Source organism: Athalia rosae, chromosome 6, assembly GCF_917208135.1.
Source record: "Athalia rosae chromosome 6, iyAthRosa1.1, whole genome shotgun sequence".
Lineage (NCBI taxonomy): Eukaryota > Metazoa > Arthropoda > Insecta > Hymenoptera > Athaliidae > Athalia > Athalia rosae.
Window position 1 is genome coordinate 1,701,055 of NC_064031.1, and position 26,825 is coordinate 1,727,879.

The following is a 26,825-nucleotide window of genomic DNA, read 5'->3' on the forward strand; positions in this document are numbered from 1 at the left end:
CAAACAAATTATGCATGGGTCTCGAGCACTCTGACAGATTCCTGCGGAGCTGCGACCCGTCTGCAACTTCTTGGAGCTTTGTTCAGTCTGTTAATAAGCACAGATTTATTTCCAATTTTTTCCTGATTTTTTCTCTTAATTTCCGATTTTTTTCGCATTTTTTTCGGAATTACAAAAATATGTTTGAATTTTTCGGCTGCTGGTCACGTGACCGGACTCGCCGATACAGCTAGCGCCATGTGGCGGAATTTTTGTGAACTAAAATCCCAAGTTTCTTGCCCCTTGACGTCAGGCAATGTGATGCGTGAAAGAGATGTATTTCGGGTCAATACTTTTCCGGTTTTCCCCGAGCGCTCGGAGCCGAAGGGGTCAATACTTTTTCGGTTTTCCTCGGACGCTCGGAGGCGGTCGTCGTTCTTCGGCGGTTTTCCTCGGACGCTCGGAGGCGGTCGCGTTCTTCGGCGGTTTTCCTCGGACGCTCGGAGGCGGTCGTCGTTCTTCGGCGGTTTTCCTCGGACGCTCGGAGGCGGTCGCGTTCTTTGGCGGTTTTCCTCGGACGCTCGGAGGCGGTCGTCGTTCTTCGGCGGTTTTCCTCGGACGCTCGGGTGCGGTCAATACTTTTGCGGGTTCTCTCGCCCGAGGAAAACCGCAAAAGTATTGACCGTTATACCTCTCTTTCACGCATCACATTGCCTGACGTCAAGGGGCAAGAAACTTGGGATTTTAGTTCACGAAAATTCCGCCACATGGCGCTAGCTGTATCGGCGAGTTGGGTCACGTGGCCAGCGGCGGAAAAATTCAAACATATTCTGAAAAATCGGAAAAAATTACAAAAAATCAGGGAAAAATCGGGAATAAATCTGGGATGACGTACCTTCAGTTCCAGATGATAGGGCGCCTCCAGGGGGTCAGGAAGATGCATTAATTGAAAAATCAACTAAAAAAATGAATGAAGATCGAAAAAAAATTAGGAATAAACCCGTGATTATGATCACAGACGATCATAAGGAATGGATGATGATAAATATCTATTTATAATCTCGATGGCGCTTCTGTCGAAATAATACCTTGTGACTACATTCTTCGTCAAGCGTCAGCATGAAATTGCACCTGTACAGTTTAATCATTGACTTTTTTATTTACCTGATAGTTAATCAACTTCATCTATCGAAGAAAAAAGGAGTCGAATAGAATTGTTCCTTCGTATTACCTTTTACCGAACATACTTCAGTGGATTACTAATCTTCAGGGAATATAAAAAATAAGACATTTTTAATCTGCACATATGGCAAGGTTAGATCCACACGTGTTGGTGAACTGTGGGATAGTAAATATCGTTAATGACATGAAGTCGTCGACAAAATTGTTAATAATTTCCCCAATAATAAGTAACAGGTGATAACAAGTTTTTAATCCAGGTGTAAAAGCAGAGTAGGATAACTCTATTGAACGAGATTTTAATTCAAAGATGAAAAGATTTTCTCCCAACTTAATGTGCAATGGAGACAATAACGATAGAAGTAAGATCTCGTTTACGTTCTTGCAATATATTTATCTCGACCAGAGATATTTTGGAGAGGAGCTCCGTTAAACTGAAACTCAACGAGTCTGTTATAGTCCTTAGCATCGCAGGGCAAACAAAATATATACCGTTGAGATCGATAAAAATTGCTCCCAAAACGCTCTCTTCCTTAAACGTATCAAGAAATTGGATCTCGTTGAGAGTACAAACCGAGCCTGATCATCCTACTCACGGCTCTTTTAAAACAGAACTAGTTGGTACAAGCAATGCGATTGGCGATCCTAATAACAAATCTGCCCAAGTGGAGCACCGTTTGAAAGAAAAAAACTGCATATTGCATTGTTCAAGATGTAAAAATGAAATTTCTGATAAATTATTTTTCAAAAGAGTCCTACCTTTACCTGGAGAAAACTGTGATCCGAGCGAATGGTTTTGCTGCAATCATAATGGCGACGATTACGCTACATTACCAGACCCTAAGGAGTCAGATTGCTTCTACGAAAAGCATTATAGAGTTTTAAACAAAACCATTCTGAAAGAAGAATTAATACTGGATGGAGTCAGAGAAGAAGTAACATGTAACAGGTGTTTATCAGTACTTGGAAATTGGTGGTCAACATCCAAAAAAAGTGTCAAGTTTTGGAACTGTTGTGTAGATTTTAAATATTTAGACGATGCATCAACTATTGAAAAAGCTTCTGATCCATTAAAAGATTTTTTTCTGATTCTTAGCGATCGAAAAGATATTTTCACAGGGAATCGCTTGCTCATAGAAGCTTTTGATGGAGATCGGCCTCATTATTTACTCATACAGCTCATGGATCAGAATCTGGAATTATTAACAGAGAAAAATCTTTCCAAGTTGGGTAAAGATGATACAATTGATTTGGCAACTAGTCGAGTAACTAAACTTTTATATAAATATACCGAGATTGAAGCAGAAATGAAAAGTTTCTCCGAAGACGTCGATCGCTGCCAAGTAGCTTTACCAGTTATGCTAGCAGCTATGGATCATCTCTCAACAACAACTAAACGTTATCCTCCAGCCTACAGGATTACAGACAAATATTTTGTAGGCTACACTTACGTTTAAATAATTTTAATTTGAAGTTAGAGATATGGACGATGCTTCACAAGTGAACATTAAGTCTTCAAAAATCCTCAAGGATTTGATTGAATTTTTGAAATTATTATTTAAGACATTAAAAATAATTGACAAATGTAGTTGTTAATTTTAAAATAAACAGTTTGCTTATTTTGTATATAACGTTTTTATTATCAGACTCCATTTGTTCAATAGATGCCTGGAAGAGGAAAAGAATTTTCTATATTCTATCACTGAAGAGTTGGATAAAAGTTTGCAGTTTGGTTTGATTAATGCAAAATCTGTATGATTAGAATGACGTCAGATTAAGACGATTGACAGAAATGAATTAACTAGAATTATCGAATTTTTAGCATCCAGATTAATATTATCGTTACTTTGGATGGCGTTATATAAAATCTGCAAATTATTAATCTGGAACAGGAAAACAAGCTGATGTTTTCAACTATGATTTCCTCTTATGATCAATTATGCTGGTCATATGTATAGTAACTGGATTTATCAACAAAGAAAGCGAACGAGATAGAGAAAAAAAAAAGGATTCGATTTCAGAAAACTAAAGAATATTTTAGCAGTTCAAAATTTTAATCTGCTATCTTTATTGGAAGGGCACTTGTTCGCTTGGACCGTTGTAGTCTGTCGGGGTTAAGAGATTTATACGTTAGGCGAGATATTTTGAGAGAAACATTTGTCAAGAAAATTCTGTTGTTTTTTTTTTGTGGAACTATCGCCGCATACTTTCACATACCATTTAACTTGATGATTGAAAATATATCGTACCTGTTGTACTAATTAACTAACAGCAAGATGTCGTATACAAATGAAGAATAGTTCAACCATATTATTCCATGGTACAGATATATCTAATAAACAGGGTTTACGTCATCTATACTTTGATCGCCAGACAGTCTTAATTCACGATTTCTTTTCTATTTTCACAAAACAAAGAAGTAGTTTTTCACCTACGTTAGAACTAACCCTAGTTTTGAAATTAATAAGAACTACCTATATTTTACAAAACAGAACTCACTCTCAATACGGATATGAGTCATCATCACTATTTATACATATATTTATACGTACACTAATTCTACGTAATAAATTAGTCGAGCATGTTCAAAGATAGAACGCGTATCTGAGTCGCACTCAGTACCTGATTGCTTAGATATCAACAGGAAAAAAAACCATAAAAAATAGAATGATAGCTGCACTCTATTTACGGTATTCATCCGACCACTTATTTTCCGCATCGTAATCCGCTATGTTAATCAAATTATAAGCTCCATGGTTACAATACAGATTTAATTATACATTTATACATCCTTTCCCAATCCTCATTTTACCTCGTCTACAATAACATAAACTCCACGCGGAGACCGAATGTTGGTAGTCTTAAGAAAAATTTTACCCATTACCCTCCCATTTGGAATTTTCTTTCACTTGAATTTCTAATACGAGCACCTAATTCATTCTCTTAATTATTTAGCATAAAAATATTTAGAATTACTTCTAAGCCCAAGTTGATTTGATTTTTGCACTCCTTTTTCGCCATTCCCTTCGATAGATTATCACGGAAGTTTACAGTTTAGGCTCTGCGTTCGACAGCAATATTATTAACCAACAATTTACCTTGTCTTACCACTTACAAATAGGTCTACGTGTTCTTTTTCATGTAGCGCTGACCTGCTCCGAAGTTGTGGAGATCCTGTCGGAGAGAGGCGATACGTATGCCCAACCACCATCTTTAGTTTCTTTGAAAAGCTGTAGGTGAAAAAAGAACAACAAAAGAATATAGTAAAATCAACTGACAAGAAATTTTGAGGCAAATCCGTGTAAGCAAATAATCACCTTAGTCTGCCAGGCAACATTATTTTCTTTACGTATACGAGCTTCATCTCTTTGTTTTTGCTCGATACTACTTTTAGCTGCCGTTGCACGGTCCATGTCATTCAATCTAAGTCCAGCAGTCACCTCCCGCCAAACTTTTCTCGATTCACTATCTTCTTGTTCGGAAACTGGTATTACCCTTTTTCTCTCCACTTTTAATTCTTTCACATCGGCAAATAGTTCGGTTTTCTGTACACCAATTAGAAAAGTAAAAAATGATTTATTCGTTCGTTTGTTCAACATTTACCGTAGGTATTCGGATGATAAATAATAGCGTCTCACCCCATCCAACCATTTCGCCTCCATAGACCCACTCCATTCTCCGTTGATAACAAGGAATGGTTTTTTTTCGCCAGGTTGAAGTACTTGGCAGGTTATACGGTTCCGTTTACCACCGTAAAAGGGTTTTGTTATAAATTCGATAGTCGCTTGGTAACCAGTTTGTGCACAGGTTATCGTTGCTGTTCCTCCTAATTCGATCCATGGAACGGTAAGAATAGACCTTCCGTAGCCGTTGGGAAAAGTGAGGACATACTCTTCCCCATGTTCCAAAACGCTCACCCAACCTTTACCGATGTTATGCACGCCTATACTAAGCCCGAGGAATTTACTTTTCGTCCACACATGCGCTGAGAAACTTATTTTTTTGGAATAATGCTCGGCGTAGAAGGCGCTCACTGTAATAACAACGGATCAAAAATTATCAAACATGAAGGACTGAAGATGCATCAAACTATTGTTACCTGGCGGATGGTGCGAAACTTGTTCAGCGACATAAGTAAGCTGATTTTCTCGACACCAAGGTATTGGGCCGTCGTCGACAGTTTTGCAACTAGCTTTTGTGGTCCCATCTGTTTCAGGAAGGTCCCAATGACATCGAAAAACTTCACCTAGGATTGGATTATACGGTTTTTTAGCTACACCTGATTTACGTCCTGCATGAAAACTGCAGAGATACCATCGTACTGTCTGCACCATCCTCTCCCTTGGAGTGGGCATGTCTGCTATGCTGAAATATGATGATTAGATTAAGAAATAGGCACGCGTAAGTCTGCGACAGCGAAAATCGATTGAACTTTACTTCCTCACCTCAGGAAGAAATCCGGATGTGCAAAATAATCTGCATACATTTCTAAAAGTGACCTGCGCTCCAAAATGAATGTAGGTAGGGCTACCTTCGTCAAATCCATACCAATTTTAACCTGTGATAATAAATGAGCTACCACCGATCCATGTGTTTCCATAGAGTCCACTGTGGAAAATAATATCGAGTGGTAATAACGAGAAATCATTTGTCGCTAAGATCGAATTAAAAATACTCACCTTCCGGCTCGCTTTCCTCCTCGTACAATGCTGTAAAAATCAAATATGCATGAGAACATTCGCATTTATCATCAAATGTAAACGAACAAAAGATGAGTAGAAAAATACTGTCTTGTGGTAATGATCAGCCTACCGTCATAATCCAATGATCCATCGCCTTTGACGGGTGGTGGATGAAGTGGCTTACGGCTATCGACTAAACTACTTTCCGCTGCTTGTTGTTTTCTCTCATTGGTAGCACGCCGTCTGCGGAGTATAATAAACGAAATAATTTTTACAAGTGACTCACGAGATAAAGGTCATTGAATATGTTTCCAAATACTTGCAGAGAAAAGTGATTGTGCGTTGAGGCAGGGGATGACACTATTTCTTCAGTCGCGTCAAAGTAGTCATCATCTTCGTCTGACGAAGAGTAAGAAAACTCTGGCACGAGAAGATTAATTGCTGGAAAGTGAAGAAACGAAGACTAAATATTTCACAGCGAAAAATTTTCTCATCCAACTGCTACTAATGATCATAGCAAAGCCCCCCCCTTTCCAAAAACTCCCGTTTATCAAAAATACCAGGATATTCGCATGTAGAGATTCGAATTTACCATTGGGCAAACTTGGTACTCGTGGTTCGATGCATTCCGAACCTAATTCAATACCGGCCTGAACAGATGCCTCTGGATCACCCACCGCAGCTGTAATGATAAAAATTAAAATATTACACTGCAACGGAAGTAAGAAAATTATTGGATAGTTACCGTTTGTGATAGTAGGCAAAACATGAACGGGTTCTACAGGGCCACGGTATATCCCATTTACAGGTATTGCCGTATTCTGCATGAAAGAAAATGAGTTATCAAATGATAATAATGTGCTATTTACAACTAGTGACGTCTTGATAGTCAATGAGTAGCGATTTTATAATCGAACCACAATAACATTCAATCGAACCAAGTAACAGAGTTTGTGTACCTTGGCAATTTGTAATTGAACAATAGTATGTTTAACCGAATTAAGCATCGCATTGGCTTGAGTTAAAACTGCTGTATAAATTTTTTGCTTTTCCTCCTCTCCTTCAGCAATGCTCTCCTTTTTTCCTTCAATCAATTTTATCTGATCGATTAACAACTGAAGATAAACATCCGCTTCTGCAACCTTGCGATCGAAGTCGTGTTTTGGAGGAGGCTTCAAAGGATCCCAACGCTGCAAATGAATATGCCGATTATGAATGATAATAGACCATCGAATCGCATCCCTTTTTTTCTCGCTTTCATCTACATACTCTGGATCAAAGAATCAGTTTTGCTGATGTACTGAATATAAAAACTGTAATCCCAAAGGAACGCTGTTATTATTCACTTTGTGTGATATTGTATGAGATGGAAGTAGGCCAGTGAATTGCATAAAAGTTGTGCAAATAATTTGCGTTACTGTTCTCAGAACGACGATGGAAACCGACCTCTGCTTTGGAGATGCATTGACAATTCTATTGTTCATAATAAACCACCTGGCTGTGCAAGACTCGCTAAAGTTGAACTTTTGGCTTGCATTGTATGATAAACAACCTCAATCCATCTTTGTTTACTAGCTTTCAAGTAATTTGGACACCGCTGAATCCATGTATACAAATAAAAAGTTGTACCGCGTGCGCATGCCGCAGTATAGTGTCTTCTAGAGCTCTGACCCAGCGTTCTCGTTCCTCACCATCTCGTGTTTGGAAATGAAAGGTTTTGGCATCATCTTTTGACGAAGAAGTAGTTATGGTAAATGTGCTGTCATCTTCATCATCAATACCGATGACTGCTCCTCGAAGTCTGACGCAACCTCGTCTAGCACCTCGCATCATCTTCTCTTTACTCTGAAATAAAGCATGCTAAGATTTGTTTTTGAATACAAAGTTAAACTCTACAGATAGTAGCCTACCTAATAATTTAAATGACGTTCATGTATATTACAAAGTTCAAAGGTGCTCTGTTTGTGAATATTGAGCAACACCGATTAGAATAACATTACCATTCTTAATATCACTTTGTGCGACAATGCATAGCATATTCAAGCATCAAAGTACCAGAATGCAGATGATGGTCATGACTATTATAGACCTAAAGACATGAGAAGATGAATTAGGGTCCATGCGTTTCTTAGAGTCTGGGCTCTAAGTGAAGTTGCATGTAGGAGGGTACGAGTTAATAAATCAACACTTGCTCAACCTGAGCTAATAAACCTGACGTTCATTCATCATTTCAAACAGTCATCAAATTTCTAAAAGAAAAAGGGATGACTGAGGTCTTTCGAGTTCAAAGTCAAAGCTGAAACGAATTTTGATTCTGTCTGATGGCGACGATCGGTATGTTTCCACAGTAATTATCACAAGAAGACAAGTTTTGCATATCATTAGAATGGAATGACGTGCCGTATAATGATTTAAACGAAGAAGGGGGTATTTGAGAATCAATATATGAGACTGTGGCATGAAACTGATTAAGTTTTACATTGTTCGTGCATCATGATCGGTTCATAGCCTCGCAATAACATTCTATTCTATTGTTGCGTGCAAGTGCCTGTGTGAAGTAAAATTTTCTTCACTGGTTGGTTGCTTAGCTACTTGTTAAAAAATACATCATCATGGGACTAGTGGAAACATATGATTATATTAATAACGAACTAGCCGGTAAGTGAATGTTTTCCATCATATATTGTGCAGATAAAATCCATGAATGATGAATAATTGTGAAGACTCATAAAATCATTTTTAGTTTCACTTGAACTGTATAATTACTGTGGTGTGTATGTTCATGAAAGAAAATCTATAAATTTATCCGCTTTCAGATAAACGTGTAACCGAGTGGTGGTTCATGTCAACGCCATGGCCAATGCTCCTCATTTCAGCTAGCTACCTTTATTTTATAAAAATCTGTGGTCCACGTTACATGAGAGATCGAAAGCCTTATTCACTGAAGTCTTTCTTATCAGCGTACAACATTTTTCAAGTACTTGTCAATGTATGGATCAACTACAGATTACTAACAGCGGGATGGTTAACACACCTTACCACAGGCTGCGAGCCTATGGATTACTCTCTCGATCCAATGGCTCTTCGGGTAAATCGTGCCGAGATCTTTTTAGCATGGACTTAAATCCATGATGAAATGCCAGAAATACCTTCGTTCAAGTTTAATTTAATTTTAATTTCAATTCTGTTCTTAGCAAGTTGATGCTATGTGGTGGACGATGATCGTAAAATTAATTGACCTATCGGAAACAGCAGTTTTTGTCTTCAGAAAAAAAGATCGACAAATATCATTTCTACATGTTTATCATCACTGTACAACGCTGTTGATAACTTGGACATCGGTCAAGTATTTTGGAGGAGGGATGTGCACGTTCCCCATATTAGTTAACAATTGCGTACATATAATAATGTACAGCTACTATTTTCTGTCGTCAAGGGGTCCGAAAATACAAAAAATGGTCAACTTTGTCAAGCCTTATATCACCATTGTTCAAATGGTGAGTTAAAAAATTGAAATGTGATTGCCATATTGTTTACAATGGACAATTTCTCTCTATTCGTACCAAAACCTTGTAATGTTATTTATATAATCTACTTTTTCTCCTCAACAGGTTCAATTTATTCTTCTTTTGCTGCACGCTAGCCAAGCATTATCCGATTCGTGTGACGTTACAACAGTGGGTGCTGCCATATACATTGCAAATTTATTGATAAACCTACTACTATTCATGAATTTTTATAGACAAAATTATGTACAGCACAAAAAGACTGCTAAATTGGAATGATGAAGTGTAAATAAAACCAAGTCCAACACTTGCATAGTTGAGTTACAAATTGTCTGTCTAACTCACAGACACTTTCATTGTTACATCAAAATATTAACGCAGTTCTATGAATAGATGTCAATCCTTAGAATCTGGTATCTTAAAATTCATTATTTGATATTTATTATTCATACCTATATCTCATATTGATCTGGTTAAGTCTTCAATTACTGCACGTTATTAAAATTTCTATGGATTACAAAATGTGTAAGAAAATGAAACCGTAGATCACCGGCAGCTCTCGCATAATACGAACGCCATCATAGAATTCTAATCTATTTTGAGGTCAAGTCTAGGCTCTTGCAGAAATCCGATATAAAACCACATTCTGTGAAGCCAGGTTTATTAAAAGCAAGACGAATCTAGTAATCCAACAATTATTTAAGCTTTCAACTGGCTCCTCTTAGCTCTATAATTAGATCAAAGTAATGAGCAATTAACACACACGTACACCTACAAACATACTAAAAGTGCAGTAGAAAATGAGTGACAGAAGATAGGTCAGTTTACTGAATCATTAGTTGAAAGTATTAACCCGTCAATTATTAACAAATACTCGTGAACCAATTTCTGTGCAAATTTACAATGAACATTATCAATTCCAATGGACTGATTTTGATAATCAATCGAGAGAATGGGTGTAACCTGAACCTGTCAACGTCATGTAGATTGTTAACCGCTGAGTGATTGCCGCCGACAATGGGGTTAATTTTAATTATTTATGTAATCAATCGGATTGATTCTCACCGTATAGTATGACAAAAGACCGGCATTGTCGTCGAGTACGAACCAACGATACTGCCAACCATTCACTACGTTCGTCCACTTGCTGAGCGAACCTTCCATCGTCGACATATTTGTTTAGCTTGCACTAGCGCTGCTTTTTTATACCGCGCACTTGATAGCAGAGCAAGAATTGCTTGTTAAATTTTGCTGAATTTCATTCGCGTCCAAATTTGATGTTCCAGGTAGCGCTGCAGTTTGCAACTTGAACGGCCATTTTTTAAATTCAAATCAACAATGCTCCCTCTACAATCCCGCGGTATTCGCGGGTTGAAGCTTTGAGCTTTATTCAAATATGTTTGTTTGACATCGTTTGCCTATTGCTAAAAACGTTTGCTGAGATGTCGTGTTTGGTATCCTACTGAAATCTAGAAACGGAAATAGACTCTCGAAGATATGGATATCAGGCCAAGATTCCTCAAACCAGGTGAGCGGCGTTATGAAAATGATTTTTTAGGTTAAGTGCAACAATAGAAGTAGTTGTCAATTTTCTGAATGTCATAAACATATTTTATAATAATCCATTACATTGAAGAATCCGTGCGACTTTTTGAGGGTTATCGATGATCCCGCAGTCATTTGCTGCACATGAAATCGATCACTAAGAAAATCAGTGATCGACGATGTGTACGTACATTATGACTGATGGATAGAGCAATGACAGAATATAATTTGGTTAATTTTCAACAGGTGAAAATACCTGGGAAGAGGACAAGACTGACATAGATACAAATTCTGGAACACAGTTTGTCTACAATGCGCATCGTTCCTTAGCAATAAATCTTCAGCGTCAACGGTTACCAATATTCAGAAACAGGAGCCACATAATATATTTATTGGAAAATTATCAAACCTTGGTCCTCGTCGGTGAAACTGGCTGTGGCAAAAGCACTCAAGTTCCTCAGGTGAGCCTCAATAACTTTTACTTAGTATCGATGTACTCAAGCAACAAGTTGAATTATCTTCCATCAGTATTTTGCATTGCCCACTGCAGTCATTCAACTCCTGTAAAAATGATCGCATAAAACAAACACTCATGGCTTGCACTTTTTACCAAGATTTTGAACTGTCGAACTGAATTTATGACAAGCTCTATTCTCCTCTAGCATATCATCTGTGTTTGAAAACTGAATTGATCTCACCCAAATTTTGTAAAATGTTCTCGATAGGGATCCTGCAAATTTGGAAAAATGCCGGACGGGTTTAAAGATTCCCATATTTATTACGGTCGAGTCTTGCAGCCAAGTAGGCTCTTTCAGATTAACTCACGATTTATTTATTCATCCCAAATTACATTGGGGCAATATTGGTTCGGTATTCCGAAATAGTACCCAGTATATCTATGAAAGAAAATCGAATAAAACCTGAAACCATATTAGTTTACTTTACTAGTTACAACACAAATAGTGTAACTGATTGTGAAAGAAAAAGCTGTTTGCTTCTTAATAATTCAGGCCGCATTTCGATCGCAAGAAATATAGTCTCATCAATTTCGATTACATCCCACTCCGAAATTTTTCGGGATAGCTGTCGATTTACGAGTAAAAAAATAGATCTCTTGCCATCAAAAAGTTTTACCTTCATCGCTAAATGGTAGCCGGAAAAATTCCAAAGGATTAGTCATCGGCACCAAAATTTCTCAGTCCAAGGTTCCTGGGCGTTCATAGTATGTACGTAGATCCAGTGACGACTGGTCAGGAGTTTCTGTTCAATGGCAAGGCATTTCTAGGGCTGTAATAAAAATTGCAAATAGTTTCAGTATACGTTTACGTGTACATTTCAATTAAATTATCCAACTTTGGCTCGGGATTATCCCTGCAGATGATTACTCTGCAAAGTTCAATGACTAATCCCATCTAAAATCTCGTATATCTCGTTACAAAAATTAGATACGTTGAAACGAAAAACATTGTTAATACTTTTTTGTTTTCAAAAATCGTATTACCGAAGACCTACGAAAATATCTGTGCCATTCTATGGTGCCATGCAGCACAGGGGCCGGAGTTTTGTTCTAATTGTAGGCGAAAACAAAATTCTCAATTTCTGCTGTTGAATGATATGATCGGATTTTTGAAAATATCGAGTTATCTCAGAAGTGGTAGAGGAGAAAGCTTATACCGCTGATTGACTAGAGTTTGTATCGACCTGTACAATTTTCATGATTATCAGGCGCGTTCTTCATCTGTGATAAGATGGCATTGGGGAACCGAATACGTGTCATGCAGGTGGGAAAAGGCCGAAATATTTTCGCATGATTTGCAGGCAGAAATTGCACGACAAGAGCGAATTTATCGTAGATGAGAGAAAAGATTTCAGCACCAGGAACATGCGAGAAGTTTTGACGAAAAGCTTCACCGCATGTTCTGATCTGATGTCATATGGGAAGAGAACAAGGAAGCGAAGTGAAACCGCGTGGGCACCTCAGGGTGATGGAAAAAGTATTTCAACATATGAATAATCTGTTGGGAAACGGCACCAGAATAAACCGCTCATCGCGGCGCAGCCGTTTCTCTGACGACGCCGACGCATCGCCACTTGCCTGACGGAGGCGCCAAAACAACTCTGGAGTTCAGAACGCCCTGAGCAGCCGCAGAGGCATTTATACCCAAGTCCTCGACTCCGTGAACCGTCAAACGGTCGTGTGGTTTTGAAATTCAAATTTTTCATTTCGGGTTGCCAGCGCGTGGTCGGATCATTAACAATTCAATAGAATAACGCAATGTCTTCGTCCTACATAAAAGTGACATAAACAAAAAGATGATGATGTTGAAAAATGAAAAACTAATTAGAATGAACAAGAGTTGATGTATCTCTCGTTCTGTTCACGTGCATTTGATGAACGCGAATAGAAAAAGAAAAGCCACGAACAGTAGTTACAGTAATTATGCATGAATTACTGGTCTGAGAACTGCTGTACTTTGCGAGATAACTCCGGTCATTGGAAGGCAACTTTTTACATGCATATTTAATAAACTAACGCATAGAACTCGACTTTTTAAACCACATGGAAACCAGCTCCGTTTGAAGAACGAAGAACATATGAATGAAAACCTTTCGAAATTACTCCACTACAAGAAGCCGATAATATTCTGATTATTTTGATTCAATGAACGTTTGTTACGTTTGCCGAATTCGGCTTAAAATAAATTACATAATCGTAGCTGACGGTAATCCAAGAATAAAAATTAAGAAGCAATTTTCTGATTTTCTACTCGAGGAGAATCAGTTATCGATGCAAAAAATTTGAAGAAATAAGGAAAAGGTGAAGAAAGAAAAATAAGCGGAGTGGAACAATGTTGGGACCAAACGCAGTGTGTAGTCGGATATTTTTGGCTCTTTTGATACTAACTCTGAGTTATTTTGCCTACATGAACTACATACTATTTATTAGAGTCCGTGATTATCCTATACGAAGAGAAACTAACGTTACTTCCGGCCTGCCGGAATACAAGTCCCGAATATCTTGCGACATAAATCCGATCTGCGATGTGACGGTAAAGGGTATGATGATGGACAACCCGAATCATTACTTGCTGACTCCATTGGCGACGATAACTGATCGTGCATTAGGAATAAGTGATCAATCTTGGATATCGCCAAACGCGATAAGTGCATTTCACGTATTAGTTGCAATGGCAGCTGGAAAATGTGTGTCTAGTGATTCGTTGTCAGAAAGACGTTTCGGGGTTGTTTTATTCATGATAAGATCATGGCTCGACGATTTGGACGGTCACGTAGCTCGCCAGAGGAAAAACATAAGAGGTGAACATTCGGAGTTCGGTTCACTGGGTTACTGGATAGATGGATTATGCGATTTTCTCGGTGTAACATTTCTTCTGATAGGAATATATTACTTCATGAAAACCAATCCGCCAAGACGCGGTTACCAAAAGCTTTTACCGACTCAAGAATCTGGCAAAGAATTCAAAACGGGGATAGTCTATAAAAAGAAAATACTATCCGGAAGAGAAGCGCCCAAAACGTTATTATTTATTATTGGACAGCTGATCCTCAGTAGCGCCGGATGGAACCGATACATTTCACTTTATCAAGATCTACTCGAATCGGAAATTTCATCCACCGTTCAATTATCGAACGAAAATTCTATACAGACAATCGTATTTCGTAGTGCTTCTTTTTGGGCTATAACATTATCATGGACAATAGTTAATTTTCACGCTATAACCGATTACCTGTTATTGGCAATATTTACCGATCGTTTATGGGAATATTTTCGATCAGTTCGTTACGTGGGTTATATTTTTTTAATAATTGTTATCGGCGCATCGGAATTTCACTATAGAAATGTCTATGCATGTGTTCTGGATTCAACGATAACTCCGTCAGTCTCCGTATCCGAAACGATCAATTATCGACGAGATTTATCGTTTATTCTTAGCAACCAAAATTACGAAACACTCGCATGACATCCCATCTATAAATTTTCTCATATTTTCACTGAAAAATTGATAATTTCCCGGTACCGATCGTTACTTCGATTTCCTCTACTTTTGTAACAGCACTCTCCATATTTCTTATTCATCCCGCAGAGATAAAATATTTATAATATTCCAATACGTAACTGAAATTTTCCGCGAAAAATAGAAAAGTTTTTATTTCTCATCTAGTTTTTTCATTCATGATCTTTGATGCGTATATATTATATGTATAGGTTTATAATAAAACGAGATTCCTGAAACTCCGTGCACATGGGAAATTGATAAAATCAGAAAAAGGATAATTTTGAAAGAAAGGAGCAACTGCGCCCGGTTATAAATTTCATATACCAAAGTCAATTTCTTACTATCTATAAACAGTAAATGATATAAAACGAAAAAAGGAACAGAAAAATAACAAATCCCGGTTTTTTATATTGCATGTGTAGCTGTGTCGGTAGACCAGAGTGTATAATGTAGATACAGCGTCCTAATTTTCGGTTTCATCTTTCGACGTGACGTAATCTTATCTCAACAAATTCGTATATCAGTTGGGATCTCGGGTTCCAACTTTGGTAAGGTAATATCGAACGAATGAAAACTAGAAACACTAACTTATAAATATTTACACGAAAACTCGAGGGGACCGATAAACCATAATCATTTTCTAAGGTGCGATCATAGCTATGGTGCAAGTATCGTCGGTAATTCATTCTACCTCTTACTCCCGATAATATCAAACTTGGTAAATAACTACGCATAGAAATTTCGGCTACAGCGTTATCAGAAACTGTTCCGTCCATTCCCATTACTTATGCAATGACAATTATATCGGTGATGGTGCTACATGAGGGCCGGAACTCCACCGAGGGCCGAATAGTCGTTTCAAACTGACCGACTTTATAGCCAACATATCTGATCGCGTATCATGTACTGATACACTATGCCGTATATCGGTTATCTCATGTAGATTCTACCGGTTTTCGGTCTAATTTTGAAATAGGTTTCCAAAATCATCCAACAAGATATTAGGAATCAAATTCGGACCGGACCTATTTTTAAATCTGAACAGGGAAACGAAAAATATCAGCTTCGGACTGCGCTCGTTGTACCAGAGAAATATCGTTAATTAGAAACTATGTAGGGTGATCCAAGAAGCGAAAAAAAGCTAATAAAAAAGAATGTGTGTAACATAAACGATGATGTAATGATCATAATTCAGGTATAAAATTACGTACAAATTAACTGTAATAGATTCTTTCACGTTAATGAGTAATATAGAAGAGAAAAAGCTAAATAAAAAGAAGATAGATATAAAAAGAATTTCAGAACTAAAAAAAAAAACCAGTCAGTAAATTTATAAGGCAAAATTGAAACAGTATTTACACCACTATACGTACTACGTGCGTCTACGTTATATGTACAAGAATAATGGGTATACATATAAGTTTATTTATAGCGTGTATTAGGTGCATAGATGCGACAGACGGACGTAGCAGTATGCATATATGAGTATTATGTATAGAAAACGTGCGTCATGTATGGGAAATCCAACGCTATCAAAAATATGATATAAAAATAATACACGAATCGATCGATTATGAAGAATATCATCACGTTCGCGATATGATTATAAATTTTGAAGCGCAAGATCGGAGAATTGCGTATAGATATATCAGGTATCACCGCTCTAGTACGTTTCATTTGGATTAGTGAGTAATTTGTTTCATTTAATTTTAGCATGTACGATATTTAAGTTGTATAAAATTCGATTCGATGTTCTCGAATTCCTTGAATAATATTATCCTACGTATAAACGTACTTAGTTTTTTTTTTTTGAACTAACCGACAAATATGTACATAAACATAAACTAAGCTAAGAATAGTAGGAAAAAGTAAATAATTCTTTAAACATTCCGCACAAAGTATTTTTCGAATAAATTTTAATACCCGGTTATACACATATAACTACATTTAGTGTAATTATATGTAAAACAATAATTGACCGAAAATAAAAATCAAAAATATTACAACATCGGATTATTTATTTACTTGCTGAATTGTTTTTCATTTACTTTTTTATTCCGTTGGTGTCAGAAGAGAGAATGAAGAAATTAGGAAGAGAAATGGACGAATCAATCACGAGAAGAAAAAGAAATAAGACTACAAAAATCGATCGCGATAATTTACGGTTTTGGGAATCGCGATGGTATAATAATAATTGATATGTTCGATGAAATATTATGAAACGCAGTTAGCTATCGTATTATCTTGTCACAGTCTGAAATCTCGTATAGAGATTGAATTCCGATGAAAAAAAATTGTTATATCGGTGCGATAAAATTTTTTTCTTTTTTTAATATGCTAAACTCAATTAATCGAAGTTCAATCCGTTGTACTAAAAACTTGTCTGGTATCCCGCTTAGTTCTTATGCCAATATTCTATTATAAATATACTTTAGATCGACTCAGAATTGCATAATAATCCAATAAATATAAATCCTGAAACGTGTAGAGGAACGAGTGCATAAGTTGAGTAAGAATTATAATTTTTTTTCATTGCTTTTTCCATTCCACAGACTATTTCCTGTACTATATTTAATCATGGGGCAAAGTTCCGCGTGAAATTTTCAATTTTGAACGTCAGCTCGATGCAGTAAATCCGATTTAATAGTTATCATAAATTCAATAACATCGATTTCAATGTTCCACACGTTTGACTTAATCGGACTGACGTTACTGACTGATAAATAAATTCACGGAAATCGATTCGTACCTCGCACCTGCAGTTATTCACATTTTACATCTAGCCTGTTTCCATTACTTAATATAACACCTATCTACACTCGCAATCAGATATGTGGAAAACGGCACGACTATTCGACGGGAAATTGTTCGCTGATATTTGCCCTTACTTCTTTATCTATTTTTTTTTTCAGTTCATATTATTATTCCTGGTAGTCCTGCTTATAGACGTGTAATGTGAACTAGATACGATCTTTTACGTACTCCTCCCTCGTAGGCAGATGGGGGGTATTATATTTTTACGTTTGTAAAAGTCGATCTTTTTCAATGATAAAATAATGTAACACATCGAACCTGGATTCTACCTCAGTGGTGAAAATTTCTCGAAATATTATGATGAAATTTGAGTTTTAAGAGTTTTTCAAATAATTGCTCACATTGAACTTTTGCAGTATCTCTTGGAGGCGGGATGGACTGCCGATGGAAAGGTGATCGGTGTCACAGAACCCAGAAGAGTAGCAGCAACTTCATTGGCCAGTCGGGTTGCGGATGAACAGAATTGCATACTTGGTACTGTCGTTGGATACTCCATAAGATTCGACGATTGTACAGATGAGAATACTAAAATCAAAGTATGTATCAGAGTTAGAAAAATTGTTGAAAAGTATTCACCCCAATGTTGGATTGATTTTCTATTTTAATATGTCTATACAGTTCATGACGGAGGGTATTCTACTTCGTGAAATGATGGGTGATCCTCTGTTGACAAATTACTGTGTAATTATACTGGACGAAGTACACGAGAGAACTTTACTGACTGATATCGTGATGGGATTGTTGAAAAAAATAATCAGGGTGAGTTTCACATACTCCGATACCAAAGGTTCACATCCATCAACCATTGCCTCTAATCTATCGTCTCCCCAATTACAGAAACGACGTAGTTTGAAGGTCATAGTTTCTTCAGCTACGGTGGACGCCGAACAACTTCGTGACTTCTTCAATACAAATACCACCAAGGATACCTCTAAGGACTCGGCGACAATAATCAGCGTCGAAGGACGACTCTATCCTGTCGACACTTACTACATACAGGGTAGCTACGTTACATTAAAATCAGGCGTTGCTAGTTTATTGAAAACTTGTAATAAAATCTGGGCTGTGACTTTCGTTTAATCAGAACATGACGCGTTGATGTGATAAATTTACCGCAGCATGAGTTCGCCCTAGACCAGAACATGATAACATTTATCTACGAGTAGATGAAAACCGCTGATTTCGCCGATAGGAAGCTAATGCGGTTGTTTCTCAACGGAGCAAAACCGATAAATGAACATAAAAGAAATTTATATTATATTATTAATTCAATTTTTGTCTCAAAAATAATATTTTTTTCAGAACCGGTTGCCGATTACGTTAAGGCAGTCGTCGACACGGCATTAAAAATTCACGAGGAGGAAGAACGCGGTGATATTTTAGCATTTCTTACCGGAATGGAGGAAGTGGACAGAGCAGTTTCCTTGCTAAACGAACACGGAAAATTAATTAAGGATACAAAACGTAATTACTAATAAAATTACCATTTTATCCGACGACTATCAATGGTAGAAAAATTTCGTAGTAATGGAAAAAATGAGAAGAGAGAAACGGACATTTAAATCTTCGCTCACAGGTGTTGGAAATTGTTAATTTGTTTCAGAGAAAATATTGCCGCTCGCTATGTATGGATCGCTTCCAAATTCTGAACAGTTAAAAGTATTTTGGAGCGCTCCCAAGGATACCCGGAAGGTTGTAGTCGCGACGAACATAGCCGAGACTTCGATTACGATACCCGGTGTTGTCTACGGTAAATTATTCATAGATGTACTGTCTAAGATTGAAGGGCCTTAGAGACAAAAAGAACGAGAGAAAAGTATATTTGTACAAAAAAAAATGCGGAGACGTTCGTTGTCCACTTCGGATATTATACAGGGGATACATGGACTTCCGGTGTAATGGGTGATATCTTCTTATTCAATCATATTGTGATAGTTTCGACGTTAGGTCACGCTTTATCTTAGATCTGACCTTGCATTTTATGTGCGACGCAAAGCTGTACTTGAAATGAAAAATATTATAACTCGTGATCCGGTTTTATCGGATTTTAAAATAATAAACATTGGTTTTATCTTGTTTTTTTTTTTTTTTTTGTTCGCAGTAATAGACAGTGGATTTGCAAAGATCCGATGGTTTGAAGTTGAAACGCACACGGATAGCTTGATTATAGCTCCCGTTTCAAAAGCCTCCGCTAATCAACGTGCCGGACGTGCTGGTCGTGTACGATCAGGGAAAACCTACAGGTGATGGGATCCCAGATAAACACAAAATTGTTTAGGCTTTTTTTTTTCTTTAGTTTATGAGCTAAGGCTATGGCAGGGTGAGCCGATATTGATTATTCATTGCTGCGATGGATACGAGAAAAAGAATTCGCGTTCCCACGCAAGCATTCGTTCCGAGACTTCCATGCCTGGAAATATACGGATTTTACATCGATGTCAAATATAATTTCAGGCTGTACACAGAAGAGGCCTATGATAAATTTTTTGAAGCAACACCTCCGGAAATGCAAAGATCAGATCTTGCGCCAGCTATACTTCAGCTCAAGGCTTTAGGCATCGACAACGTATTAAGATTCAATTTTCCTTCCCCGCCACCGACTAAAAGTCTTCTATCCGCCCTTGAATTACTTTACGCACTGGGAGCTATCGATGATAACGGCGAACTGACCTCTCCGCTTGGAGTAACGATGGCAGAAATGCCATTAGAGCCCGTCTATGCGAAATGTCTCATTATCTCAGGTTTGTACATTGCTTCAGTAGGTAAAAATTTTATAATGGAATAATGCGAATTGAAAGTTAATGTTCAATTACAGGTGAAATGGGCTGTTCGGAAGAGATAACAACTATCCTAGCTATGCTCCAAGTACAGAACGTTTTTACTATACCCGGAGGTGGCCAGGCAGCATTGAAGGCTCGTGTAGCACGTCGCAAGTTCGAGGCAGAAGAAGGAGACTTGATAACTTTATTGAACGTCTACACAGCTTATGAGACGCAAAAGACAACCAGTTGGTGTCATCAGAATTTTCTAAACCATAAAACCCTTCGAAGAGCTACGGAAATCAGAACTCAGATGCGTCGAATGCTTTCGAAATTAAAAATTCCTCTCAACTCTTGCCAAGGTAGGGAATACACTAATCGATATAAACTCACCGTAACTTCCAATGATATAATTTTCCGACTTTCAGGTGACACTGAAAAAATCTTGAGATGCATTACCGCAGGCCTATTCCCTAACGCAGCTTATCTCCATTATACCGGGGTTTATAGGACTGTGAGAGGAACCAGAGAACTTCACATACATCCCAACAGTTGCTTGTACACAGTTCAACAACCGCAATGGTATGAATTGCAAATTATGAATATCTTGACCAAATAATTAGCTTAATTGTCGTGAATAATTGTTTCTGTTCATACCTTTTTTAGGATCATCTTCTGTGAGATATTGCAGACCAATAAAACATACATGAGGGAGGTGACCGTCGTAAGACCAGAATGGTTAGAAGAATTGGCTCCTCATTTCTATGAGAGGCGGTCAATCGAGCCACATTGAATTGCACCTGGAAAATTTCAAAAGAAAAATGATATCGGTGTACTATGAAGGCGTGTCCTGACGACGATTGAAATAAATTAATGATATTTATATACATTTAAACGCTTATTTTGTTCCCATTTTCATTTAAAAAAAACGCAAGCAAGAGACACATGACGGTGATTTTGGTAACTATCTTACGCGGTTCTTTTAGCGACTCAGGCGACTCGTGGTGGTGGACTAGCGTATCGTTAACTGCGTCAGCTGGTAAACCGCTGTTAACTGCAGTGGGTGCAACAATGATACAACAAACGTTAACATAGGTTATAAATATATTTTCAACGTTTACAAACATGAGCTTGGTCGCTTACGGTAGCAGTGACGAGAGTGGTGAAGAAGACGAGGGCAGTGGCAATGTTGGAAATCTTATCAAAAAAACCCGCACTCTTTTGACCCTACCAGCTCCAAGAAATAGCGCCGATGAAACTGCTCCAAGAATATCCCAGCCAACCTCAGATGACAGCGATGCCGACCTCATTCCAGTTGTAGAGCCAAAGCTTTTTAAAAACCTGCCAAAGCCCAAACACGTGGACATCGACGATAGCGACGAAGTAGAGGATATAAATCTGCAGAAGGATGCTAAATTGTCACAGGATAAATCTAACAGAAAAAACCGAGGACCAGTCAAAATATCCCTACCCTCTTTGTCTGAGGTAATTTTAATGATCTACCGGTTTTTCTGGATAGATGAATGGCATGAAATTTGCTTAATAAATCAATGCAATGCTTTTTTGTTTCCAGTTCAAAGATGTTGAAGAGGAAGAACAGCAGAGAAAGAGAAACAGGATAAAACCTTCTGAGGTATGAGATGATGAAAAAGATATCGGCTCAAAGAATTCAAAATTCTCACTCCCCTAATTAATGCATTTTCAGAAAGGTACTGGACTTTTTTCATTACTGCCACCTCCGAAAGGATCAGCAACAAAAGCCACGATCAAAAATCTGATTCCTGACTCTGTTAAAAAAGTAGCACAGCCCTCTCGGTTTATTGTGCCGAAACAGACTAAAGTAGTGCCACCGAAGAATCAGAATACGAAAAGTACGTCCTCCCTTACTGCCATAAATTATGACTCAGATTCTGATGACGATAGCAACAGTACCGGCGATACTAAAAGCAAAACACAAGGAAATGTTGACTTCTTTTCCTTGGCTAACAGTGGCAGAATATCTCCAAGCACTGACAATTCTGAAAAAAATTTCTTTGCACTATCAGAAGAACCACAACCCATTCCTCCAAAGTCCACAACCTTAGAAATACATCAGGAAAAAATTCAGAACACTATTAAAACCAGCACGGATACAGGACGTGAGGAAATAGGGTTTGCTACAGCTTTCCCAACCGAACATACCAATGAAGTAGAACCAATGGAGGTTTCTGAAAAAACATTAACAAGCAATGTTATCAATCTTCCAAAAGAAGAGATAAGGATGAAGAATAAGGCAGAAGTTGGACCAAAACTGCCAGTACCTGAGCAAGAATACAACGTTGATTCTCAGGGCAATGTAGCATTCGATGAAAAGGCAATAGAATATCTGTGTGGTAAGAGAGGTGTTAAGCGAAAAAATAAGGACTTTGATGAAGCAAATATCATTGAAATAAATGGAGAGGACATCAAACCAGATGAAAGAGAGTGGCTCGTCAAAGCCCTAACAGAAGAACCAGCTGAAAGACCCGTTTCCATGGAAGGAGCTGGGCCTAGTAGTCAGTCAAGGAAAAAACACCAGATTACGTACTTGGCACATCAAGCTAAAGCTATGGAGGTCGAACTCAAAAATCAGTGGGCTCAGAATAGGGTCACCCGAAAACAGACTCAGTCCAAATATGGATTCTAAACTATTTGTAACTATATTTAGCAATTAAAAGTTAGTATGTATTCATACAACAAATCCCTCTTACAAATAGACTGGCTGGACGATGTAATATAGAATTCATTTTAAATAAATCATCAATAATTTTTTAATCAATCATTGCATTTCACCACATATTTTGTTTTAGAATTATTCTTTATACAATGAAACGTGATGGTGGTTAAATTAAATTGGATGTGAATACAGAATGATGAAGTACAAGTGAATAATAGTATGTGATTAGATATTTCTCCTTTATGCCCAGCAAAGAAAATTTGTAAGAAGTGTTAACGATATAATATAGACTTTTAAACAATTCGTCGATGATGATGTATGACATTTTTATCCGCCTGAATAATCCTTCAGCCTTAAACCTAGTTTTTCTGTACTTTAATGATTACAGATGACACTGGTACGAAAATGAGAAATGATTCGATAAGATTTTGATGGCGGTGATACAAACATCAATGATTAATACCCATGAGCTTTTCAGATAACTTCTTGTGCTCAGATTCCTTGATTTCTAGCATTGCTTTGGCCTGTAACAAGTTTGGCGGCAGATTGCTATATGGTTTCAAATCATGGTTTAGCTGTGCTAATTGACCCTTTTTCTCTAAGAGAATGCTGTACTTATTCAATATCTTATTTGGCTCTAATTCTTCAAGATTCAGAGATTCTATTTCAGATTCCATGGAATCTGCAGTTTTACTATACTCCATCAATTTTGTAGACATATATTTATAATTAGAAAAATCATTTCTGTACCTGGTTTCTTTATCGGTAACGGCGTTATGGAGTAGATCAACATTTTCTTGGAGGTAAGAGATTTTTTTTTCAAGGATGGAATGCCTGTGCAAAAGTTCTTGATACTTGGCTTTTAATTCCCTCTCTTTTCGACGTTGCTTCATTTCTTTCAATTTTTTCCGTTCCATTGCTATGATCAAAGCTGTTTCATCTACTTCTGTTAATTTCTCTGTCTTCAAGACGGATGAGATTTTAAGCAGGCTATCTCTAACATCGTTTGCTAAACTCTGAGGGTTTATTTGAAGCTTGTTCATCAGATCTGAAATCTCCTTCCCAAGTACGGTTCCCTCTGCGCTTGTCTCATTAATCGCATTCCGCAGGTGATGTAAATTTGAATTAGTTGTTTGTTGCTTGACATCTTCGGAGAGTTGCTGCTGCTGTTTTTCTATCGTTACATTTGGAACTGCTGAATAACTGCCGTCAAAATTCATGTGAGTAAGCCACTTTTCAATCTAGAAAGACAAAATCGTCAGTTAACATTGAAAAAGATCACGACCAATTTCGCAGCATAACCTGCGAGGTATGAGGGACCAGAGAAAGCATACTAAAAGTAAATAGCGTAAATAATGTTTACCTCTTTATTATCTTCCATTATTACGTTTATTGCAAGTTGTAACATTGGTTGTAACAAACATTTACAACTGCGATAGCCGACACGCTTAGGATCATCGAGGATCAACGACACGATCTTATTTCAAATATTCACCAACTGAAAACAGTTCTGCCATCTCGGTAACAATGAAAGAAATAATAATAAAGGACATCTTTTACAATGTAGATCAGAGATTCTGTAGTTCTGAATTCGTTGATCCATATCATTCAAATAAAGAAAATACATTCTGAAAATTTTTCTTTTCATCTCTATACCCTTTGAAAAATCTTATTCCTTTTAACAATCTTCATGAATCGGTTCAAAATTTGAACCTGGTTTGAATGTGCTACGTACCTACGTAATCTTGGTTGGCATCATTGTTGACAAGGTATTGTATATACATATATGTATTTCTTTAACGAACATTTGAGTTCGTGTTGTTGAGTTGGATTTCGTTCAGAGCTGGAAAAATTAAAGAATAAATTACGATTGTGCACGAAAACATATTTTTGTCCACTTGTTAAAAATAAACATCTAAGAATTCTCAATAAGAATCATCAGATATTCGAATCGAACCGACTTTGTGCAGTTTGTCATTCATTCGTCGCCATTGCATACACGCTTAAAATATCTTCGCGATAGTGTTTCTGTTTATTCTTCTGAATCCGTTAATGTATTAACCTGATTTATTCGCCAACAAATACGCCAGAGTAACAGTCAACTCTAAATACGAATACCCAAGACGTTAGACTTTAAATCACCTTCAGAAATTTATGCTCTTCGATCGTAACCTCGTAGCCGAATAAGAGCATTTGGCTATTCGAGCATCAGGCACAGTTCGCTGATAACTTTCTCCCATCTATTATTCAATATCAAATAACTGTGATGAACGACGATCAGAGAGACGAACAACAAAGGGAGGAGGCGACTCAACAGACAGAGGTGATAATTGTTTGTCCTATAAATTCATTCCATATTATTTATAGCATGTCGACTATTGATGTTAATCATTAGATGATATACTATACCTTTTTTTCCATTATCATATTTTGTACACAGATGTCTTCGAACGACATTGAGAAGCTAGAAGAAGCAAAACTGCGAGCGAAGTTTCCCAACACCAGCGGACGACCCATCAGCGGCCACTCAGCTTTCCTTCAGAAAAGATTAGCCAAAGGAGTGAGTGCCTACAATTCACATTACCAATTTATTTTTATTTGGTGCACGTTTTTTGAGAATCTCTGAGCTTATATTCATCTTATATTGACTGTTATTTCAGCAAAAATTCTTTGATTCCGGCGATTATCAAATGGCAAAACAAAAGTCAGCCGCAAAACCAAAACCTACTGGTGTGCTACCAACTGGAGATGCTATCCCCACTCCAGAAACTGTACCGCAACGAAAAACTTCGATCATACAACAAAAATTCAACACGTCAACTAGTTCGTAAGGCAAACTATATCCACGCTCAGATCTTAGCAGCTAAATGGATTTCATTCAGAGAACTCCATAATGGTGTGATAGATAAACAAGTCTTAGATGATCTTGAATAGAAAAATCTTTCACAAGTGTTTGATTTTGATAGGATTTCTGAATGCACGAGAGAATCACGAGTTCAATTATGCAAAATTACCTCTTGATTCCACTTCGTTCTTACATCAATATAGACGGAGAGTATTATCAAATATTATCAATTGATGCGGGGTTCAAAAAGTAAAGAAAATTAAATCTATTTAACAACTAGCCGGTGGGAGTTCTAGAGTTGCACAGAAATTACTAAATCTGTGTCAATATTTGTTGCTGGTATAATTCTCTAAGAATTGTATAATTTTATCTGAGCGGTTTAATCATCAAAGTTTGTTCAAACGTATCGAGAGATATCGTTTATTAGCAAGACGTGATAAAATGTATTGTTAAAAGTAATATGCATGTGAGATCGGGTAACACATCTAATGCATGCTGTAAGTTGCAGCTCTGATTTAAAACTAGATCTGCATTTTGAACATCACTGTGATTTGCTAAGGCTATTTTTCTATGAGAGTACGTCCATCCTCTTGATTTTTTCCCCTCCCCAGTTCCCATAAAGGTACGAGCACGACACAACCCGCTATATCATCTCGATTATTATTTATAACAACCAATTAGTTGTGCAACCACCAAATGTACCTAGTGATTAACTATTAATATATTATTATGTCGCAATTATTTTTCTACTCAAATTATTATCCCAACAATCTGACCCATCCAATTTGAATGAAATAATTCA

General features: G+C 37.3%; 8 protein-coding genes across 15 annotated transcripts; 6 read left to right on the forward strand and 2 right to left on the reverse strand.

The window, feature by feature from the left end:
• The first annotated feature begins 1,079 nt into the window (after positions 1 to 1,079).
• On the forward strand, positions 1,080 to 2,789 carry LOC105690705. The gene has a single exon (XM_012408741.3). The coding sequence runs from the start codon at positions 1,500 to 1,502 to the stop codon at positions 2,613 to 2,615; it is 1,116 nt and encodes a 371-aa protein (XP_012264164.2). The 5' UTR covers positions 1,080 to 1,499; the 3' UTR covers positions 2,616 to 2,789.
• Positions 2,775 to 18,711, reverse strand: LOC105690698 (oxysterol-binding protein-related protein 9). 4 transcript variants are annotated; one of them, XM_020855107.2, is made up of 16 exons: positions 18,499 to 18,711; positions 18,066 to 18,249; positions 12,026 to 12,178; positions 11,301 to 11,452; positions 7,470 to 7,685; positions 6,800 to 7,030; positions 6,586 to 6,661; positions 6,433 to 6,522; positions 6,164 to 6,281; positions 5,971 to 6,083; positions 5,838 to 5,867; positions 5,604 to 5,766; positions 5,258 to 5,523; positions 4,797 to 5,191; positions 4,476 to 4,703; positions 2,775 to 4,388 (listed from the first exon to the last, which is right to left on the reverse strand). In XM_020855107.2, exons 5-16 carry the CDS (start codon positions 7,671 to 7,673, stop codon positions 4,296 to 4,298), a joined length of 2,007 nt encoding a protein of 668 aa, XP_020710766.1. In that variant the 5' UTR covers positions 7,674 to 7,685; positions 11,301 to 11,452; positions 12,026 to 12,178; positions 18,066 to 18,249; positions 18,499 to 18,711; the 3' UTR covers positions 2,775 to 4,295. The 4 variants fall into 4 exon arrangements, with proteins under 4 accessions (XP_020710766.1, XP_020710765.1, XP_012264150.1 ...); XM_020855106.2 differs by lacking the exons at positions 11,301 to 11,452; positions 12,026 to 12,178; positions 18,066 to 18,249; positions 18,499 to 18,711 and adding an exon at positions 10,412 to 10,661 and having other exon boundaries at positions 5,604 to 5,763; XM_012408727.3 differs by lacking the exons at positions 11,301 to 11,452; positions 12,026 to 12,178; positions 18,066 to 18,249; positions 18,499 to 18,711 and adding an exon at positions 10,412 to 10,661.
• LOC105690707 (elongation of very long chain fatty acids protein AAEL008004-like) lies at positions 8,303 to 9,657 on the forward strand. Its single transcript, XM_012408743.3, has 4 exons — positions 8,303 to 8,498; positions 8,657 to 8,928; positions 9,035 to 9,337; positions 9,452 to 9,657. The coding sequence occupies exons 1-4, from the start codon at positions 8,453 to 8,455 to the stop codon at positions 9,623 to 9,625; spliced, it is 795 nt and encodes a 264-aa protein (XP_012264166.2). The 5' UTR covers positions 8,303 to 8,452; the 3' UTR covers positions 9,626 to 9,657.
• On the forward strand, positions 10,692 to 21,372 carry LOC105690700 (probable ATP-dependent RNA helicase DHX35). 2 transcript variants are annotated; one of them, XM_012408734.3, is made up of 12 exons: positions 10,692 to 10,874; positions 11,138 to 11,352; positions 18,081 to 18,260; positions 18,343 to 18,483; positions 18,562 to 18,724; positions 19,027 to 19,188; positions 19,328 to 19,474; positions 19,826 to 19,967; positions 20,179 to 20,465; positions 20,540 to 20,845; positions 20,912 to 21,065; positions 21,150 to 21,372. In XM_012408734.3, exons 1-12 carry the CDS (start codon positions 10,844 to 10,846, stop codon positions 21,274 to 21,276), a joined length of 2,055 nt encoding a protein of 684 aa, XP_012264157.2. In that variant the 5' UTR covers positions 10,692 to 10,843; the 3' UTR covers positions 21,277 to 21,372. The 2 variants fall into 2 exon arrangements, with proteins under 2 accessions (XP_012264157.2, XP_048512923.1); XM_048656966.1 differs by lacking the exons at positions 10,692 to 10,874; positions 11,138 to 11,352 and adding an exon at positions 13,621 to 13,758.
• LOC105690704 (ceramide phosphoethanolamine synthase) lies at positions 13,741 to 16,918 on the forward strand. The gene has a single exon (XM_012408740.3). It carries the CDS (start codon positions 13,741 to 13,743, stop codon positions 14,872 to 14,874), a length of 1,134 nt encoding a protein of 377 aa, XP_012264163.2. The 3' UTR covers positions 14,875 to 16,918.
• On the reverse strand, positions 21,155 to 25,742 carry LOC105690706. 4 transcript variants are annotated; one of them, XM_048656970.1, is made up of 4 exons: positions 24,914 to 25,021; positions 24,542 to 24,676; positions 23,929 to 24,419; positions 21,155 to 21,283 (listed from the first exon to the last, which is right to left on the reverse strand). In XM_048656970.1, exons 2-4 carry the CDS (start codon positions 24,584 to 24,586, stop codon positions 21,259 to 21,261), a joined length of 561 nt encoding a protein of 186 aa, XP_048512927.1. In that variant the 5' UTR covers positions 24,587 to 24,676; positions 24,914 to 25,021; the 3' UTR covers positions 21,155 to 21,258. The 4 variants fall into 4 exon arrangements, with proteins under 4 accessions (XP_048512927.1, XP_012264165.2, XP_048512928.1 ...); XM_012408742.3 differs by lacking the exon at positions 21,155 to 21,283 and adding an exon at positions 25,588 to 25,742 and having other exon boundaries at positions 23,137 to 24,419; XM_048656971.1 differs by lacking the exon at positions 21,155 to 21,283 and adding an exon at positions 23,137 to 23,702.
• Positions 21,517 to 23,481, forward strand: LOC105690702 (proline-rich protein PRCC). The gene is made up of 3 exons (XM_012408738.3): positions 21,517 to 21,968; positions 22,057 to 22,116; positions 22,189 to 23,481. The coding sequence occupies exons 1-3, from the start codon at positions 21,609 to 21,611 to the stop codon at positions 23,146 to 23,148; spliced, it is 1,380 nt and encodes a 459-aa protein (XP_012264161.2). The 5' UTR covers positions 21,517 to 21,608; the 3' UTR covers positions 23,149 to 23,481.
• Positions 25,366 to 26,761, forward strand: LOC105690708 (alpha-endosulfine). Its single transcript, XM_012408744.3, has 3 exons — positions 25,366 to 25,501; positions 25,619 to 25,738; positions 25,839 to 26,761. The coding sequence occupies exons 1-3, from the start codon at positions 25,445 to 25,447 to the stop codon at positions 26,007 to 26,009; spliced, it is 348 nt and encodes a 115-aa protein (XP_012264167.1). The 5' UTR covers positions 25,366 to 25,444; the 3' UTR covers positions 26,010 to 26,761.
• Positions 26,762 to 26,825: the final 64 nt, after the last annotated feature.